The sequence below is a fragment of the Impatiens glandulifera genome, chromosome 3 (assembly GCF_907164915.1).
Source record: "Impatiens glandulifera chromosome 3, dImpGla2.1, whole genome shotgun sequence".
Classification (NCBI taxonomy): domain Eukaryota; kingdom Viridiplantae; phylum Streptophyta; class Magnoliopsida; order Ericales; family Balsaminaceae; genus Impatiens; species Impatiens glandulifera.
The window spans coordinates 6604472-6626679 of NC_061864.1; the positions used below are offsets into that span (position 1 = coordinate 6604472).

The 22208-nt window shown below is 28.9% G+C and overlaps 1 protein-coding gene and 1 long non-coding RNA gene across 2 annotated transcripts; one reads left to right on the forward strand and one right to left on the reverse strand.

Moving 5' to 3' along the window:
• Positions 1 to 326: 326 nt before the first annotated feature.
• LOC124932053 lies at positions 327 to 2271 on the reverse strand. Its single transcript, XR_007098729.1, has 2 exons — positions 2176 to 2271; positions 327 to 795 (listed from the first exon to the last, which is right to left on the reverse strand). It is a non-coding gene; the product is annotated as an uncharacterized LOC124932053 (long non-coding RNA).
• Positions 2272 to 15552: 13281 nt separating this feature from the next.
• LOC124932205 (gibberellin 20 oxidase 1-D-like) lies at positions 15553 to 17115 on the forward strand. The gene is made up of 3 exons (XM_047472822.1): positions 15553 to 16163; positions 16267 to 16588; positions 16689 to 17115. The coding sequence occupies exons 1-3, from the start codon at positions 15634 to 15636 to the stop codon at positions 16959 to 16961; spliced, it is 1125 nt and encodes a 374-aa protein (XP_047328778.1). The 5' UTR covers positions 15553 to 15633; the 3' UTR covers positions 16962 to 17115.
• Positions 17116 to 22208: the final 5093 nt, after the last annotated feature.

Sequence of the window (22208 nt, forward strand, 5' to 3'; positions counted from 1 at the left end):
AAAAATAATTCTCAGATTTTATTTTCAAATAAACCCCACTGTCCACACCCGCCCACCCACATCAAACAACACCCAAAAAATTGTAGAGCTTTCTATGCCACGATCTCTCAGAACCGCTAATAACTAACTATAAGAAGGGGGGTGGCTCTGTAAAGTGTCTTGTCATTTAAGAGTCCTTAATTTAGTACTTATTCTCACGGAGACTAAAAAAATAATATGAGTGGGAATACCAAATTACTTTCTTTAACATGTATCAATGGATGCCTATTCTACTAGTTGACAATAAAATGTGACTGGGGGCCAGATCTGAAAGGCACTAATCATGCTATGGAATATAGAAGCTCCAAATATCATAATCAACATACCTTTTACAAAAGACCTGATTTAAAAAAGCTGCCTGCCTCTTCCATTATAATAACTTTCAGCCATTTTACCACTAGCCACTTTTTTTACCACTGGCCCCTGACCCCTGGCCCTGCACTACACTACATGAACAACTATTGCTGAATACAATGCAAAACTGTACAGACCTACCCATCCTTTCTTTTGAATATGTAGGCCCCCCTCCCCCACCCATGGACAAAGTGAGCATCAAGTTCTTATCTCACCATCATGAGATGCAGCTACACTTACTACTCAATCAACCCTAAAACATAAGAAATTCAGATCACCACCACCATTGCTGCTGGCTACAAACAATACATTCAAATTTCAAAATTTTCCAAAATATAATAAGGTTCCTGAATTATCTCATTTGACAGGTGGATGCCACCATAAACATCCAAATGCAGAGCCCTGCCACAGTTGCAAAAAAACAAAATCAAATTTAACCATCATACATTGCAAGATAATGCTTCTAAGGGAGTTACTTCACAGATTCAACTTCTTTGTCTTTTATTACAACTTGTTCCGTCTAATCAACAACATTAGAATGGTACTATGAAGCATAAAGGTCCATTCGTAATTAATTTTACAGAAAACCCGGAGTTGATGGCTAAAGGATCTGGTCCAAGAACATTCTGCATGTTTGTTTAACTTCATACTAAATCTAACAACCGGGATTTCATCTCTCAATACAGATAGTGTCAGTTATACTCCACCTTTTCATTTGTTCATGATAAAAATATTATGCCATACAGACAATAAGCAAGGAATAAGGATGCAAAGTAACAATATTGAACAGTAGAGACAAGAAATAATCTCAAATCTAAACAATTGGCTCAGAAAGAGCCAATTGTTAAGCAATTTGCTTAATCAACATTAACAATCTCTTACCACAATGAACTCTTATATCTATTTCTACTATTCAAATCCAGCTTCATTCCATCGGGATTCTGCCGGAGGTCCACCCTTAGGAGTAACTCCTATCTCTTTCCCTTTTCCTTGTATCACAGGTTTCTTTTTAATTTTCCTTCACTTTCCATAGGAGACTGTTGGTTTTCTCCATTCAAGACTGCAACATTTCCTATACTACCTTCTGGTATTGATGACATGAAAGAAGCTTGTTGGGTTTGACTATTCTTGAGCTTTGACTACTCTTATGGGTAAAAGTCATAAAAATATATGTAAATCCTATATCCTGAAAATCATCTGCCTTGGCCAGTAAATTACTCAATGACAATTGAAAAGCACCAAGTTATGCAAGTCTGATTTAAAGTGCATGGAATAGTAATGGCATATCTCCATTTGTAAGAGGTTCATGGTTTGGGATATGAGGTGGCTGATTGCAAACAAGAATATTGCGTTGTTAGTCTTAAAAATGCCTTTCATTTTAGTGGACCGACTCCACAATAGTATTCTGACTAACGACAGGTGCAAGAGAAATGGGTCTGCAAGATGTAAAATCCATTCATTACTTGCGGATCTCCATAATCAGAACTTGGAGTATCAAATGAAAGTAGCTATGTTGTCAAGGGTTAAAACGATAAGGCAAGCCATGCTTATTTTGAAATGAAGTATGATATGCCAAGAATGTCTCATGCAGTGCATCTCCATGATCTGTGGTACAACCACCACTAACCTGCCTCTTGCATGTCCTGTGCAGGTGAGGTTCTTTGAGTTTCTGTACTCTAGCCAGTATTGATGTTTAACCAATTATTGTAGTTTTATTTTATTTAATTATTTTTTGGGGGAGGGGAGGTGGAAGGTACAATGCTGTCATCAATTGCTTCTTACCTTTTCACCAAATCCAGCCTTCAAAATTTCTGAAGCCTGCTCCCAGGTTAAGAAAAGGCAAACTATTGTCTCCACATCCTTTACCAGATTAACTACAAAAGGGACATACATTTCATACATACAGGGAAGGACTTACATGGGTGACGGAGGTGTTGATTGACTTGGATTCTGAGCTCCTATCCGCCTTTTTAGCTTCTCCAGTCTAACGTACTGAATGTTGTTGCTTTCATGAACCTAGCAGAATTACGCAAGAGGGACACGTAGATGCAATTGATATTAATGACACACTGATATTGTCAAAGGAAGACTATTTCTTGACTGTTTGAGACCACTTTCTTGGAGAATTGGACCGAGGTGAGTGCATGATCGGTAGTTTTCCTTTATGCCTTTTGATGCAAGTCAGTTGGGGATCCTGATTTGGGGAATAAGGGATGCAGGTTTTTCTTTTTCTTGTTCCTCTATTAACCATTTTGACTTTCCTTTGATTTTTGTGTTAATTGTGGTTTATTGTGTGTATCATTTCGCCCTGTAATTTTAATGGATTTAATAAAAAAGGAAGTAGGAAAGGAAAGGAGGAATACAATAAGATATCCACCAGATTATTCAAGTCTTCACATAATTTCTGCTTCAATGCTCCTCATCCTTTAGAGACTGTGATGCTGCTTCCCATGCCTGATATAATCAACAATCACAAGTTAGAAGAATGTAGAAAATTACTGAAACTTAAAAGCATAATTCTCAAACATGCTATTATAATCTTGAAAACCAAACTATTTATTGATCCTTGGAACAGGCAAACTAAAAGTTAAAGATATTGTAGCTAGCTAGAGACCAAAGAAACAAATGCATGACACTTTTTACTTCCTTTTCGTTTAGCTTTGCAAGACTAACTCTTTAAGTCTGACATATATCTACTATCTTTCTTCTCAAGCGTTCAAGCCTTAATACATACCCATCACAGACAACATCAGTAATTATGAATTTCAAAGAAATATCAGTAAACTAACCATATGATGATAAGCAAGAACAGAAAGGATTCCTCTTCCATTCTTTCACAAATATTTGGGATCAATCTCTTAGTCTTGTTAAATCAGATACATGACAATGAATCAACGGATATAACAAACATTACGGGCAACTTAGCGAATGAATCACCCATCTGCAACAGAGATTCCTTCGCCAGCAAAAGTCCTATTTGCGGACTGATCTCATTAACAACACCTTGCATAAAAGATGTCAAGTTCTGTGGTCTCTGGTCTGTGAGTCTTCACATTAAATTAAATCCCTGTCTTTGTTCTGGAAAGAATTATGCCCATGAATCTCTTATTGACAACTCGAATAGTATAGACTTAAAAGCGGAGAAAAGAAAATAACAAATTAACTTGCAACAAAACATGCCAAATGTTCTTGTCAAATCCTTCAAAATGAGAAAGGGAACATATCATGTAGCTTATCATTTATCAATTGAAGCGAGCTCCTTCTTAATTCTACTCAAGAAGAGTGGAATCAGTGAAACAAAAAGTTGGCTGTGACGCCTAGCCATGCCGATTTCTATAATCTCTCAATATTTTTTAGCCTATCAACATAACAAAATCACAGGCACGACGAATATAGAAAGCTCTTCAAATATGACTTACGAATTACGTAGACTTACGAACTTACTTCCAGAGTTGAAATTGATCTCCCTAGATTATCAATCTGAGAAAATAGACCGAACGAAATCAAACAATTTGAAGCACTTGATGAACGAAATGATCGAAATCCAAATGAGAAATGCAACGAGAAAGCTTATCGGTATAGGCGATGAGAGGAGCATCCAATCAATAATGTATGATTGGTAGCATTCGTCTTACATCGTCGGAGTTAGCGGACATGCTCCGTCTGTAGTTGCGGCGGCGATCCGTTGAGTTTTGTTGGACATGATGAAGTAGGACTGTAGGAGGGAATATTGCACATTGGATCCTGCTTTCCATTTCCATTTCCATTTCCATTTCCACTCCATACGACATTCTCTGGTATATTCACCCACCAATTTGTTTTCATCCAATCATTTTTCTAACCTCTCAGTAAATTAAAATTTATGTATAGTAAGACTCATAAGATTTGCTCAAATGATTTCGATTTCGATTCCGATTTCATTATAAGATTTACTCATAACTTATCACAAATTTTATTATAACTTCCTTATCTGGTTCGATTACATCCTTATGTGCATTCATATCTCATGATTATACTTAGGTGTTACATAGGTCACTTCTAAAATATTAAGAGCAGTTAAAAAATTGAGGTTATTTAAATAACTTGAGAGAAAAAAAATATATTAATGGTTGGATAATAATTTTGAGTAATGATAATTTTTAAATTTTTTTATTTTTTTTTTTGTTAAAAAGATTTAAAAATTTTATTATATATAAATAAAATAAAATAAATAATTTAAAATAAAATATATTTTAGTATTTTGTTAATAAATAAAATAATGTTTGAGTTATTTAAATAATTATATTGTAAGAAATGCTTGGATGAATGTACATTACTAAATTATTAAGATTACTAAATTATTAAGATCTTGTTTGTATTGAGTTTTTTTTTTTTTTTTTTTTTTTTTTTTTTTTTTTTTTTTGTGTTGAATCTCTTGTATTTGTATATATAAAAATATATACAAAATATTATTTATTTATAAATATTTAAGATAAAATTAATATTATTTAAATTTAATTAATTTGAAATTAGTTTTAGTGTGTACAAAATTAAGTTTAATTTAAACTTAATGTTAACATATATTTTATCCTCTCGGCACCCACTTAACTCTTCAATTGACCCTCGTTTTGTGATTCACACTTTTTCATATGACTCTATTTTATTTTCTCGGCAAACCACCCACCAATCTTATTCGACCTCAATGGATGACACACCTCTTATCTCTCGTCAAACTCAACCACTAATCTCACAATTGACCCTCATTTTGTGACTCACACTTTTTCATATGTCTCATTATTTTCCCGGCAAACCATTCACTAACCCAAATTTTGTGACTCATAGTTTTTCATATATTTTTATATCCCTCGATAAACTATTTACCAATCTTAGTTGACCTCTCTTTTAATCTCACTTAAACAAATCAACAATCAATTTAATTCATCACACACCTCTTATCTACCGTCAAAACTCAACCACTAATCCCCGGCCCCAACTGACCCTCATCTTGTGACTCACACTTTCTCATGTCTCTTTATCACCTTATATGCCTTTTTATCCTATCGGCAAACCACTCACTAATCATAATCTTGTGACTCACACTTTTTTCATATGTCTATTTATCTCTCGACAAATCACTCACCAATCTTAGTCTACCTCTCTTTACTCTCACTTTAACAAATCAACAACCAATCCCAATTGATCATAAACCTCTTATTCAACCTCAAAACCAATCACTAACTCCGAATTGACCATCATCTTGTGATTCCCACTTTTTCATATACCTCTTCATCCCCTCTTCGACAAACCACCCACCACAACCTCCATCTCGCGACATCGCACCTTCAAATGCTTGTCAAACCAACCATTAATTCCGACATCACACTCGACAAAACCATCCACCACCTGACCTCTATCTCATGACCTCACAATTTCAAGTGCTCGTCAAATCAATCACTAATATCGACCTCATACTCGACAATTAACCCACCACCCGACCTCCATCTCGTGACCTCACACTTTCAAATACTCATCATACCAACCACTAATTCAGACCACACACTTTTAAATGTCTCGTATCCTTTGTTTAAAAGTTGCGCCACTATATATTATAGTTAAGAATGCAATCTTGAAAATCTAAATTTGCATATTTTGTGATTCATTCAAACATTGGTCTTAAACATGAAATGTGAACATTTTAACCGTTAGACCACTTGAGATTGTTGAAATAATTTTATTATTTTGTGTAAATGTATATATTTTGTATTTAATATTTATTACCAATTAGTTAATTTTTATATTAATCAAAAAAAACTATTTATACTCATAAAAAAAAATATTATATATATAAATCTAAATATATAATAAATGATAAAATGTATTTATATAAAATTAATGAAATAATATAATATATATATATATATAAAAGATAAATATATTTAATATTTAATATATATAAGATAACTATATTTAATATATATATATATATATATATAAAGAAGAAAAAATTAAAATTAGTTATTATTATTTATAATATATATATATATATATATGATAGTGTTATTATAATTATTAATAAGACAATAAATATTTTATATAATTAGTAAAAAAAATTATATAAGATAAAATTAATAATGAAAGGATATATATATATATATATATTATATTATATTATATTATATTATATTATATTATATTATATTATATTATATTATATTATATTATAAGAGAAAAAAAATTAATTAAAAAAGAGATTAGAGAGATCGAATTAATGACGTGAATTATTGTGGTGATTTATTGCTATTATTATTATTAGAGGAGTAATAGGAGGAGGGAATGTGGAGGGAATTATGTGTTACTACATTATTGTTGAAAATGATAAAAGATGAGAAGAGAGAGAAAATAGATAAATTTTGTTATTTTTTTTTTTGCTAATCAAATTGCGTCACATCATTCCCTCTCTTTCTCACTCAACTTTCATCTTTCAATCATTTTTATTATTATTATTATTATTATTATTATTATTATATATTTGCATTACTGGTTTGGTCTTGTATGTATTGAGTTTTTCTAAGTAATTTATGAATTATTTAAAAATGTTTAGATATTAATAATAATATATATATTTAAAATAAATAATATTTTAATTAATATATTGAATGATATAATTAATTAGAGAAATAAAATTATGTTTAATTAAATTAAAATTATTGTTAAAAATTACCAATCAAATAATACCTAAAACTTGTGGATATTGTCATGCATGTAAATTATAATATATGAACTCGGTATAACAACAGATTAATACATTATAAATAGGGCGGCTCATAGTCTAATTTTCTCAATGAACCAGGTTGGGGAATAAAAAGCGCAATATTCTTACCGACCCAGAGACAAACATAGATGCTGTAATGGAATGAGAATGAAGCACAGCCAAAAAAATAAAAATAAAAGTATGAAAATATATATCCCAAACTTTCAAAAATAATAATAATTATAATAGTTTATAAGTGGTTAGTATGAAAATATTTTTAAATCAGACCCTGGACCGACCATTGGCCATGGATCGACCTATCTGTCTAGTCGTATGTAACTAACTACTCGATCGATCAAAATTTCGTTGTAAATATTTGATGTCCATAATCATGAATTTCATTAGAGATTCTCCTACAACTACCTTTTATAATATGCAATATGTTTTGCAGTTTTACTCTGAGTTTGAAGGTGTATTATTTTAGGTAATTCAGAATTTAGTCCCAGTTCAATGAGACTTAAAATGAAGAGAATGCTTGAAGGCTTCGGTTACAAAAAACCACGCGATTCACTGTATCAGTTGAATGTTGTAAGATAACTTAGATGAAAAGAATCTATCAAATTTATTTTATTAGGCCCGAAAAGTTAATGTTGAACAATAAGTTTATTTGTTTGTCGAGTAATATATTTTTAATTAATTTGGCGGTATAATTAAAAGAAGGAACAAGGTACATGTGCCACTAAGATATTATAGTCGGTACATGCATGTTGGGTCCAGATTTCTGCATTTGGGAATGAAAGTTGAGCATTAAAATTGTCTAATTAAATTTGTGGGGTCTGGATGATTGTATCTTATCTTGGTTCTCAACTAACTAGATAAGAGGATGCCATCACTAGCTAGCTTTACTTGTAAAGGTTCGACAACAGTCCAGAAACTATATATATATGCCATTGTATATATGTTACGCATTTCATTTGTCTTCAACAAATAAGGTAATTAATTAATTGATGATATCAAATTTAATTAAATCATTGACTTTACAGCTCGATCCAGATTTTCTAAAGAACATTAATTAATTAATGAATTACAAACAATTAAGGGTACAAGTACTAATTATATGCATGTTATCTGTTTGCAATTAGAGTAGCTAGAATTAAAAATTACAGAATTAAATGAATATGAACATTTTGATATGAATAAGTAATTACTTTAGAATGGAATGAAATGAAAGTAGACGTAAGCAGGAAAGGATCGATATATCCAAAACCAAAATCACTTGGAGATTATCTCTGCTCCCCACCAACAAATAATAGTGTGTTGCAGACAACAGAAACTATGCCATGCACCTTTTAGTGGCATTAATTTAATTAGACTAGTAACTAGCTGTGTATTGTATTGTATTGGAGCTAGCTGTGTTTGTCTTCAGAGATATATAGAGCTTGTGACATATGAACATGAATTCACTTGAACTCATGTATCATGAGTTAATCAACATCATTGGATTTGTTTATTTATTTGGTTAACTCTTTTGTTTGTCCAGGCCACCCACCTTTTGTCTGATTGAAATTATATATATATTATTAATTAGTTAGTGACCATCACACACCATGCATCATGTTAGTTGCCTCTTCATCTTAACTAGCTAGTGCCTCTTATTCCCCACCAAGTCCTGTCTTTTACTGACAAACCTTGGAGATATGGAATCTTTTTTCTAGATAATTCATTTTCTAGATCAATGTTTTACATTTATAGGTTTAAATCTGCTGAAAATTAAGCTTGAAGTTAATTAATTATTTGATCAGGTGCATAATTAAAATTGATATGATAAGATTGATGATCAGGATCATGATTATTCATTTCAGTTCAAGAAATCAGGATTTAATTAAGTAGAGCTCAAAACATGATTGCTGATAATATATAGTGCAATTAGTTGGGAGCATTAATCTTGTTATTGTTCTTCATTAATGTGATGTTGAATACTTTTAATTTAGAGATTGATCAATATCCATCATGATATATATTGGATTGTCTTGGGAAGAAGATACATGCTTTTCCATCTATTTGTTTTTTTTTTAATGCAACTTGCTAGTTGAACTTTGAGTTTGTAATTAAGATTCCACTTTAATTGACTCACTAAAACTTATACACCAATCACTTTAAAATATTTACAATCTGTCCAAACAGGTGATTAGACTCCTCTAGTGGAAGCAAATCATCCTTTTGCAACTCAAACCTTATTAGATTTAAATAATATATTCTTTTAAAATATTTTAAAATTATATCAATATTTTAATATAGAGCACTAATGGTTACACATTAATTTTATTTTTAGTTTTGTTTATTTGTATATATAAATTTCTATCCATAACAAATGTTACTAAGTTAAAATTGTATACTGTGTAACCATCTTCTCTTTGGGATTATTATAAAAAAAAAAAATCAACCCTAGGTTAAATAACAAGTGTTTTGTGAGAATGTCTTTAATTAAAATGCAAGTTATTACTTTAAATAACAACTAATTTTATAAAAGTTATAAAAAAAAGTTTAATCAAAACCTTTTAAGTTGAAACGAGGACAATTATTTTAGGAATAATTGTACTACCCTACAAAATTTTTAAAATTATTATTGATCAAAATTTTTTTAAACACGTTAAATAGAGAATATTGAATTAACGGTTTTTTAAGAAAATAATTTTGTCACAATCTCCGTCACAATAACTTTTAAAAAAAATCAAATAAATGTAAAAGTAAAAAGTAATTTTCATTTGGTATGAATTAAATTAAATTAAAAAAATTAATTAAAAATAGATATAAAGTGATATATTTTTATATTTGAGATCATGCTACAATAAAATGATCTTTTGGTCAAATATGATTTGTTTTGATTTAAAAATGACTTGATCAAACTAAAAGTATAAAAAAAAAATATATATTTTATCAAAGACACAAGTTCGTGTTGTGCCTTGTTTGGATGATGTTCCTGCAAGCAAGGCATGTTACTAGGGAAACAATATTGGTCTTTAGCCCTTTTTGTTTTGTTTCACTCAAACATGATAATTATAAAAAATAAATAACAATAAAATAAGGCACAAACATATGGGAGGTGGGCTAGAAGCAGCTTATTTGCTCGACACCTTTAAATCTAACATGACAACTATATTAGTTTTTTTTTTGGAGGGATGTCTACTTATTTTTATAATTAATTATATTTAAACATTCTTATAAACCTTATTATGTTTAAATAAAGTATGGAAGTGTATTAGATTATAAATTGAGAAACATACTTCCAATTAAATAGCACTTTTACTGATTCAATATTTCTAATAAAGGACTAGATAATTTAGAGATCTACAAATATAAACAATTTTATTGTAAAAAAAATAAAAGAGAGAACTCATAGACTTATAAGTGAGTTTCAATCTTTTCAATTTTCAAGAAAATAATAAAAACCACGTTAATTCATTCGTTTATCTATAATTTGTTTTTAACTTCAAATTCTTTTAAAATACAACTCGACTATAATTCGTGAATTTGTTTCTAACTATATAAAACATTTTACCAACCTTAATGAAATAAAAAGTAATGGATCAAAGATTAAATGCTTTGTATACTTCCAATTAAGTTAATTTAGTCATTCTTCAACATTTTACCTATAACAAATAAAAAAAAGGGAGGCTTGGTAATCTTAATTTAAAGAAATAAATCTTATTTATAGAGTTCTTATCACATATAATATTATATGAATAATTAATTAGAACCCACGCGTATTTAATTATATTAAAAATTAATGAGTGCATATTTTTAAAAAAAAATTAATTTGCAACAATAAAATTGTTACATAAAATTCCAAAGGTATGTAGACCACAATTAAGTTAGGTTAAGTGGTGAGAAATAAAAACAATTAAATGGAAAGAAGAACAATGATGGATGTGCGTTGTTTTGCTCCACCTTCCTGTTTGGGGAAACTCATGGTGCCCAGTGCTCCCACTCTCAGAATGTCTTAAATAATTAATCTTTTTTAACCATTTATTTATTAGTATTGCATATATATATATCATGAATTAGACCTTTTTGCTTGAATATATGTTTAAATATATATAAGATACATGTATTTTTAACATGCATTTGCTTTTATGAAATAAAATGAAGTGGTACTGTTTGTAACCTTGTGGATTTCGTAGGTGGTTTGCACCATTTGGTTGTCTCTCTCCATTTACCTTAGAAATTATTTAATATTTGTAAGAATGTATATATATCCGTACCTAAAAAGTCTAAAACACCAAGCAAAATTAAAAACATTAAAAAAAAAATGTAAAAACCAAAATTAATATGTGTTTGGTAACATTGTAATTGACATTAGAATTGAAATTAAAGAGTCCAAATTTCAATTCATATAATTCAATCTAATGTAATTTTACCGTTCTCAATTTCTCTGTTTTTTGTTCGGAATTGTAATTTCAAATTTTAATTTGTATGTTTTTTCAAACAAAATAACTTATTATTTTATCATTTAAAATACGATTACAGTTTTCAATCGATGTTTTTTTTTTAATTTAAGATGTTAAATTATTGAACAGATGTTTTTTTCTTTTATAATTTAGTAAGTTAACTTTTGAACTGATATATACATTTTTTTTTTAATTTAAGAAATTAAATTGATAAACCAATATTTTGTTTTTTAATTTAGAAAGTAAAAATGTCGAACCGATAATTTTTTAATGAAAATTAAAACTTAAAAAAACCTATTGACATTTGAGTTGACTTAATTAGTTTTGTCAAACTAATATTTTAATAAAATAGATAAATATATATATTTAAATTATTGTTTATATATATATATATATATTTTTTAAACATAAGAAATGAGATTAAATTATAATTTTATAATTTTTTTAAAGATAAAAATTAAATTGAAATTCATTGTTAATTCTCGTTAAATTAAAAATTCTAATTACATATTTTAATTCTAATTTCACTCGTTCAACCAATTGAACTTAAAATATTTTCTGGAACTGTCCAGTTTCAATAAAGAGATAAGATATCCCGACATAATGAGATATCAAGGGAGTATTGACCCCTCCAAGATATCTATATACAAATCCCCTAAAAAGATATATGTAGACTTGGCATGCAAAATCTTATCCCATTTCACTTATTTTTTTCACCTTTTTCAATATTATTCTAAGATAAAATTTCCCATATAAACTGTTAAGTTCTTTAATAATCTTCTTTGGGAGGATAAAGGGTTGGCACCAATAATTCTAAATGCCAAAAAAAATACTCAAGAGTTCAAATCTTTCGGAATAAGAGAGCTTCTCGGTGGCCTATCTAGAAATTTTATTTGTAACACTTTCCACAAATTCTACATTGTGCAAAGAACAATTTTCCCAATCAATAGAACCTACAGTATACTTTACCGATATTTAACATTCTCTGATTCCCAAAATTTCTTTAAGAATAGATCATCCTTACAAAATAAATTATTTTTTTTTCCGAAAATGATCCATACAGTTAAAAAAAAAAAAAAGCGATATACCCTCAAACGAATCAACAATTTTTATTTTCTATCCTTCTATAACTATGTAATGTTTTATTTTTATTTCCAAGGCTAACCCTAATGCTGAAAAAAAATAGTTTGACTCATTAATAATAAGTCAATAAGATGAATTTCATTTTTAGATATGACTAATGCCTCACATGAAATAAGATGCAAATATTATAAAATCTTTAAAGAAATTAAATTTCATCACAAATTAATATATAAGTATTATACTAATTACCACCACTTTTTTCTAAAGAAAATAAATACCTTAACTAAGAATTCTTATATTGAAGTGGGTCCTTATTATTATTATTATTATTATTATTATTATTAAAAAATGATTGGGAGCAACTCATACAACGAAAGTAACATCGCTGTTATATGAAAGTGACATCGTTGTTATACAAAAGAGACCTCGTTGTTATACAAAAAGGACGAGGTCTCTTTTGTATAACAGCTAGGTCACTTTCGTATAACAGCGATGTCACTTTCGCTGTACGAGTCGCTCTCCCAAAGTCGTGTTCCCTATCCTTTCTCGTTGTTATTATTATTATTATTATTATTATATGTCCAAAACTTAGAAAAATAAAAGTAAAATACCTTTTATATATATATATATATCGAAACTCCATTGTTGCACGAACCATTTCTTGTTCTACCTGTTTCAAACAATTTTTCATAAACTATTCATTTTATCTTTCTAAAATATTAATTAACTCATCTCTTTCTTAATTAATTAATTAACCACTTCTCTCTCTTAACTTTTAACTAATCTTCTTTTTTTTCTTTAAACTATTAATTAACTAATTAAATATATTATATGAATATTAAAATAAAATAACACATATATTTTAATTTATAAATACATTATATATATTCTCTTTTCTTTACTTTATAAATTTTATTTAAATTTATAAATTTTTATTATTTCTATACATTATTTTAATTATTTGAATTTAATCTCAATTAATTCATTTATAATATTATTGATCAATCATAGAATTTAACTTATCTTTCAAAATGCTAAAATATTATTTATTTATTTTCAGATTTATTATTATTGTTATGAATTTATTTAATTGGAGGTTAATTTAAATTATTTTAGTTAGTTTTATCATCAAACAAAATCAATATTAAATATAAAAATTATTTAATAATTTAACTTATACTTTCAATTAATAAATATAAAGAAAATAGAGCGTAGGTAAAGAAAATAGAGTGAATGTATAATAAAGGTTAAAATATATATAAAGAAAAAAGAGTGGAGGTATAATAAAGATTTATAAATTTATAATGTAAATAAAAAAAGTATATATATTATATTTATAAATTTAAGTAAAATTAAAAAATATATGTGTGTTATTTTATTTTAATATTTTTATTATATATTTAATTAGTTAATTGAGAGAGAGTTAATTAATAGTTTAGTAAGAAAAGAGGAGTTTAATTAATAGTTAAGAGAGAGTGGTTAATTAATGAGTTAATATATATAAGGGGTTAATTATGAGTTAATTAATAATTTAAAAAGAGAAGGTGGGTAATTTTATAAAAAGAATGAAAAAATGGTAGTTCGGTAAGTAAGTTACTTGTTGTACAGGCCCACCAAGCAATCTGATGTGAGTGCCACCCGCAATTTGTTTTAAATGGTTTCCCCTTAATATATATTTCTTAAACTTAATTTTAAAAAGGGTCATTAAAGCATTTTTTTTATAATTTAAAATTTTATTACTTATATCTTTATATATATTAAGCTCCACTTCAATTTAAAATGTGTCTGGAATTCAATATAATTATTGTAAGCATATACGCTGACTACATAAATCAAACAAGTTCATGCACCGTACCCTTAGCTTAGCTACCAGCTGCAACAGGGAGCAATCAAAGGTGTTAACCAATATCGAAAACTCCAACAAAACTACAGTAGCCCGGTCGGTCGGTCGGGCTTTTTACTTTACCGTCATCTCTCCTCCTGCTGACGCTAGTGTTCTGTTTGTTTGGGTACGTATCTCATGACCCCCTTATTAAATATTATTATAAATAAATAAAATAAGTTGGGCGGGGCTGATCCTGCTGCTGGTGTAAGGCAAACTATGCGGTCGCGGTAGTCTCGTCTAAGCCCCACTTCCACGGTAATTCTACGGATTCGAATAAACAAACTTAATATTGTTGTCAAAATGTTTAATAAATTATTATATGATATTATATTTTTATTTTAATAAACATATATACCAGATAAATAAAATTATAAAAAATAATAATAATTTCCGACTAATAGACCCCCAAGAATTCCAATACTATGAACCTACTTTAAAAATAAGCTGATTAAGCCAAACATAAGCTGAATCAATCAATCTTTATAATTGTACGTGATCTCATGCAATTCCTTCTCTAATTGGGCCATCTAGATATAGCTAGCTAGCTATCCATAATTGCTTTTAATTATTTGATGATCAAGTTCATCCTAATTAAATTAATGGTTCATTTATATTATTAGTAAAGAAAATTCTAAAAGTATAAAATAAACAAATGAGTATTCCAAAATTTATTAAAAAAATAGTTTGTGCATTTTGCATACGTAGTTAGAGACAGAGAGAGGTGGAGAAAAACGACAAAAGACCATCGGGAAGGGCTTTTCTGGCAACACTGGTAATGTAAAGACAAAAACAATGGAATGGACTTTTTCCTAATTTAACACAATCACAACTAAGGTCCCCTCTCTCCCTCCCTCCACAATTTTACATTATTTTTTTAAAAAAATATTAATAAAATATTTAAAACATGATTATTATCTAAATCTTACAAATTAAATTAATTGGGTTTTGTTTTACAATCCCCCCTCTCCTCTCCCCTCCCATTCCTTCCCTATAAAGATTCCAACTTTGTTCACTGATTACCTCAATCAAGTTTAGCCTTTACAGCTCTTCTTCTTCTTCTTCTTCTCCCTGTTGCATGCATTAATGGTAAAAAAATGAAAATGGAGAAATCTGTTCAAAACAAGCAATCCCTTCCCTTTGTTTTCGACTCCTCCGTCCTCAAAAACGAGATCAACATTCCATCCCAGTTCATATGGCCCGATCACGAGAAGCCCGGGACACAATCCGGCCAGATGGAACTTGACGTCCCAACAATCGACCTTGCCGGATTCCTCTCCGGAGATCCCTCCGCCGCTGAACAGGCTTCCCGTTTGGTCGGAGAAGCCTGTCTGAAACACGGATTCTTCCTCGTAGCCAACCACGGGGTCCACGCCGACCTCATTTCAAAAGCCCGAAGCTCTATCGATTCCTTTTTTTCTCTCCCGCTCGAGCAGAAGCAGAGGGCTCAGAGAAAGGTCGGAGAACATTGCGGTTACGCCAGCAGCTTTACCGGACGGTTCTGTTCCAAGTTACCGTGGAAGGAAACTCTCTCTTTCGGGTACACACCAACAGATGACGACACTGAATCCAACGTTGTTCAAAACTATTTTTCTCGGACCATGGGTGAGGATTTCGCCGACATAGGGTACGTATGTAATTACGCATATAAATATTAATAGAACATGAAACAAAATGTGTCTTTCAATTAGAAATTTAAAGATTTGATCTTTTTTTATTATTATATATAGGGGTGTTTTTGAAGAGTACTGCACGGCCATGAGCAAGCTTTCATTGGCAATCATGGAGCTACTAGGGATGAGCCTTGGAGTGAAAAAGAGTCATTTCAAGGATTTCTTTGAAGGGAATGAATCCATCATGAGGCTAAACTATTATCCCCCATGCCAGAAACCTGACCTTACCTTGGGCACCGGCCCTCACTGCGACCCTACATCTCTCACCATCCTCCACCAGGACACCATTGCAGGCCTCCAAGTCTTCGTGGACGGCCAATGGCGAAACATCACCCCTAACCCTAACTCTTTTGTCGTTAACATTGGTGATACCTTCATGGTAAGTTTATATAATATATAGTTTATTCGATTAATGATCATACAAATTAATTAAACACCGACTAAATTATTTATTTGTTTTTATAATAAATGATCAACAGGCTTTAACGAATGGACGATACAAGAGTTGCTTGCATAGGGCGGTTGTGAACAACAAAATGGCTAGAAAATCATTGGCATTCTTCCTTTGTCCGGGGAAGGATAAGATTGTGAAACCGCCAAGTGAATTGGTGGACACCATGAACCCAAGAATCTATCCGGACTTCAATTGGTCATCGTTACTCGAGTTCACACAGAAGCATTATAGGGCCGATATGAACACGCTTCATGTCTTCTCCAACTGGATTCGTCAGAAAACCGCTCAAGCAGCTTAGAATCATCATAATTCATTAATGCTACTATCCCAAATTTTAATTAACCGCTCCCCCTTCCCCCTTGCATTTACTTAATTTCCTTGTTTGATCATGATGGATTTCTGCCAGTTTAAGAGTCAGAGAAACTTATAATTAATGATAAATATATATATATCTATAGAGAGATCGAGAGATAGTTGGTAAATTAAGGGCATGAATAATTTTAAGTACTGTTATTAATTATATGATCATCTAAGTTTATAATAATAATAATAATTAAGCACCAAATTAGAAAATCCCACCATTTTGCTTCTTCACATATTAATTTTTTCAAAGTAAGAAAGTACATATTAATTAAATCGAATTATCTTCCATTGACATGAATTTCACTATTTGAGAAAACCCATTTCAAATATTTATTTATTTATTTTTTAGAATTAAAGGAGAACTAGCAGCATGAAACCCCACAACCATGATTTTTGATCTGTACGAACAAGATAATTCAATTATAATTTGTTGCAAGTTGCAATGGTATTTGGAGTGGCAATATATAATTACTATATCTAGGTCTAGATATTCTTCCATGAGATTGAGAGGGGGTGCCTTGAAAGAAAATGATGAATTAAGAAGAGCTAGCAGATACTTCCAAATTAAAGGGTAAGAGAAGATGGCCCACCTAGATAGCTAAGAAATATGAATCATCTTCATGCATCATGTTAGCTAGAATCCATGGGAGGATTGACAGAGGCCCTCATTTATAAAAGGTTGGATTCTTCTGCAAACTGTGTCTTGGCTTTACTCTTAGCTTATTTTTTATGTATCTTGAGATTTGGAAGCTTATACATGCCACCCCACTAGTCTAAAATAATGAATGGAGAATGCGAAATTAATGAGCAATTTGGTGTAAATTTTGTCTTGGTGTTTGTCCTTCAATGCTGCAACATTCTTCCTAAGATATTATAAAAAGATCTAATTCATTTACAAGCTCACACACTTATTAGAATTATTCGATTTAAATGGTAAAAAATTAAAATCTGAATGCGGAATTATATCTTAATTGTAATCATAAATCTTTTCTTTTTTATAATGAAAATGTTTTTTAATCTTTTATTTCCTTAAACTTTTATTTCTTTAGATAGAAAGGTTCTTCCAATATGATGAATAAGTTAATTATTTTCTCTCTGTTGATGGGGACGCAAATGAGAAATGATCGTTCTTCGGACCATTAGCGTTATAAAATAACCAATATTATGTTAGTTATTATAGTTTGGTCATTTTTAATTTAACCCCTTCATAAAATTAAAAATATCACTAGCACTTAGATGTCCTCACTTTATATTTATGACAAATACATCACTTATTATAAACTTAATTTCACATTAGAACGCGTTATTTTTACTTATTAAATATGACATTTATACAATTATTTATTATTTTAAGACCTTATAAATTTTAACAAAAACTTCATCCCTCCCTCCCTCTCTCACGCAAACAAACTACACCACTGAAATTTGATACTTTAGTTAAAATTTGAATGACTGAGATTGAAAAAATTATAATTGATGACATAAATAATTCTAAACCTACTAGTTCACATCAAACAAACTCTTAGATCAAAATGTAAAAGTTATGACGATGAATTATTACATGTAATTAATTATTTTTGTTGTGAATAAGTTGTATCTGATAACATGAAGATGATAATAAAAAATTAGTGAATGTAAAGGTCCCCCACAAAAGTATAAGCTCATCATGATCACTCATGTCACTATTTTGGGAGTTTTATGTTTAGCTCCAAAAATACCCAACTTGTTTAAGCATCACATAATTGCTAATAGATATGTCATTGTTTTATCTTTGTCTTTTATAGTGGCATTAGGTGAATGTTTGTCTTTTCTTAGTGGAAAAAAATGTATAAGTTAGTCCTTGAACTTTCCAATAAATTATATTTCAGCTCCTGCACTGATTAAACATATAGAGTTTGATGGAATTTCTAGATCCGCTTTAAGGCTATTTTCAATTTTGTTTATTAAAAAAAACTATTCAAGTCAAATCAAACTATATATAACCACATATAGCAATTACATTTTTTTTATTGTAAATTTCAATAGCTTTATATCCCCAGATCATAATTATTTTCACTATTTGCAGGCCAATTGGTTCTAATTATAAACACTTTCAAAACATTCATTTGAACAAAATAAATATTATAATTTATTTTTAAAAATATTTTTTAAATATTAATTATATATATATTAACAAATTTAATAATTTTTGTGTTCAAACTATCTAACTATATTTCAAATTTAAGGATTTTCAAACAAAATTATTAAGGGAAAGATGATAGGGTTGTAAAGGTTCATTTCATAAGCTAGTACAGCTTATTTTCATTGAGAATAATAACTCATAAATATATATATATATATATATATATATATATATATATATATATATATATATTTATATCATTTTAGACTATTTATTTTACTTTAAAAAAATATGGGGACTTGAACTTAGTTTATGTTTTCCCTTTTCTATTTACAAGTCAAGTCTAGCTTTATTTAGCATGGTTAAAAACCTTTTAATTTTTTGCGTCCCTAGCTAGTTTTTGACATGATGGGAAATGCAACTATGGCCACTATGGGTAGGACAAAGTCATAGATTAGAGTTAGAGGCATATATAGATATAATTTAAAGTTTATCTTAAACTACTGTATATTAATTATATATAGTTTAAAAGATTTGAGAAAGAAACACTTTATAGTATTTGATCAGAAAGATTGAGTTTGAGCTTAGTTATATTCTACTTGTGAGTGTCACTAAGTTGAGAAGAGATTTGAATGAGTGTTGTTTAATTTAAGATTTATAAGTTGAATTTGATTTATTTTGGTTTGAGCTTAAAGATGAAAAAACTACTTAGAGAGCTTAAAATTCCATCTTTTATGGATTGTTCTTTAGCAACAATATTTTATGTTCATCGTTAAAAGAGTTAAATGAAAGTACACATTTCTTTTCTTCTAATGTTGGTGTTTTAAGTGATTAGCGATGAACTTTCCACCGCTAAAGATAATTTTTTAATTAATTACAGTTATAGGCTCATTTTATATATATCAAAAATTTTAAAATAGTTCAAAACAACTATTTTGATTTGAGAAAGATTTTTTGCTCCAAACATTCTCTATTACGTAGACAACTGATTTTCCACTAAATAGTTTATGAATGAGTTATTTAGCTTTATGCTTAGTTCTCTATTTAACCTTCTAAAAAAATACCTTAATTTATCAAATGCCACTCATTTTCCAGTTTGGAAATTGAAAACACTTCAAATCGTGTAGATAGCTAGTTAGGTTTAATAAAAAAAAATGTTATTAAATTTGTTAATATATATATATATATATATATATAATTAAGATATATTTTAAAATATTATTTAATCTAAATCAATATTGAAATTAGATATTTAAAAAATAATAATAAATCGAACTCAGATCTATAACCTTCTACTCTATAATGATTAGATACTTAAGACCCAAGATTGAACATCAAAGCTGCTCATCGGTTAATTCGATATTACAGTATAGACACTAACTCAATCCAATGATATTCATTGAGGCGGCGTCACATGTAAATAAAGGGAAGATGGTCTACCATTATTTCTTATTTTTGCTTCTCTCTTTGAACATTTGACTGAATATCATTCCTACTAAGGTAACTATCTTACATGATCAGTTTAAAATGATACAAACATTTTTTTTTTTTAATTTGTTGGTCAAATTCAATTAAACACAGAAACATAATTATAGCTCCAATTAATTAATTAATTATCCCCATTATACAAAGATACAAAAGAAAAGAAGTTAATAATCTTGTTACCATCATTGAACCCTTGAAGCATCTAACACCAGGCCCCTATCATTAATTTAGACATCCACATCTATTATTTAGTGCTATATATCTTTTGAGATCCGCTTGTTGTTGATAAATTTGTTCAAACATAAGTTTCTCAGGGGCCGGTTTAACAAATGTTGAGATTCTTTACCAGAAAAAAAACACTGATTTCATCTGAAAGCTGCCAACGATTAGGACGTGGGTAATAATTGTTGTCATATATATATATATATATATATGAGTATATATATGAGTATATATATATATCATTTTAATTTCAGGTTATAAATATTGCAGTTAGCCATTAATGACAACCACAAGCAACATATTGTCAACTAGTCACGCCCATTAATGAATCACTTGTCTTACTGTAAATACTGATCAGAAATAAGGCTCCAAATAATGAGATGAAGAATAGGTTAAAAAATTGAGATATTTTATCAATATTCCCTTCATATATCTTATTTATAATTTAATTCCTTGCATGCTTTTAAATACATTCTCTCCAAATTTCATTTACATGAATTTTAAAATATTAAAATTCCACATATATATATATATATAATATAGAGAAGGTTAGCTAGTTTGATTGATTTAGCTTATTATATGTTTTATACTATTCGGTTTATTTTAACGGTTAATATTGATTGTTTTTATGTTCTTTTTTATTTTTATTTGATTTAATGTATTCAGTTTATTCGTTAGATGTTTATATAAATTTATTTTTATTTATTCACAATAATATAAATGAAATCATTTTAATAACTTATTACCCATACAAATAGTTACTTATATAATGTAACAAAATTATGAAGATAAGTGATTTTATAAAAAGATGTACACTTTTTTTTTTCTTTTAAAAAGAGAAGAGAGAGATATGTCAGAGCTCTAAACCCGAGCATCATGATATCATGGGGGAGATTCGAGAATTAGAATTTAAAAACTAATCTTCTTGAACGGTGTATGTAAATAATTTTAATCGTTTTCATTTATTTTTTTGTTTTAAATTATCCTACTTATAACGCTCAAATATAATATTTAACTTTATTGGTTAAAATTAAACTATCAACTCAATTTATTTATTATTTCTTTTTGTTTGAATTAAGAAGAAGCACAACACTAAATAAATATAATTTTTTTTTTCTGTTTTCATTTAAAACATTTTTAATAAAATTAAATTAGTTATATTTTAATTTTTGTAAGTCGATTCTAAACTAATAAATAATGAGAAACTTTTTAGGTCTAGAAATATTAAGTTGTTTGAAAAATAAAGAAAGATAAATTAAGTTACTAAGTACTATTGTTTGTTTGAGAAAATTGTTTGGGAGTGAATTTGTAGATTGATTTTAACAAATTAATGTACTGAAAATTGTAGTTTTG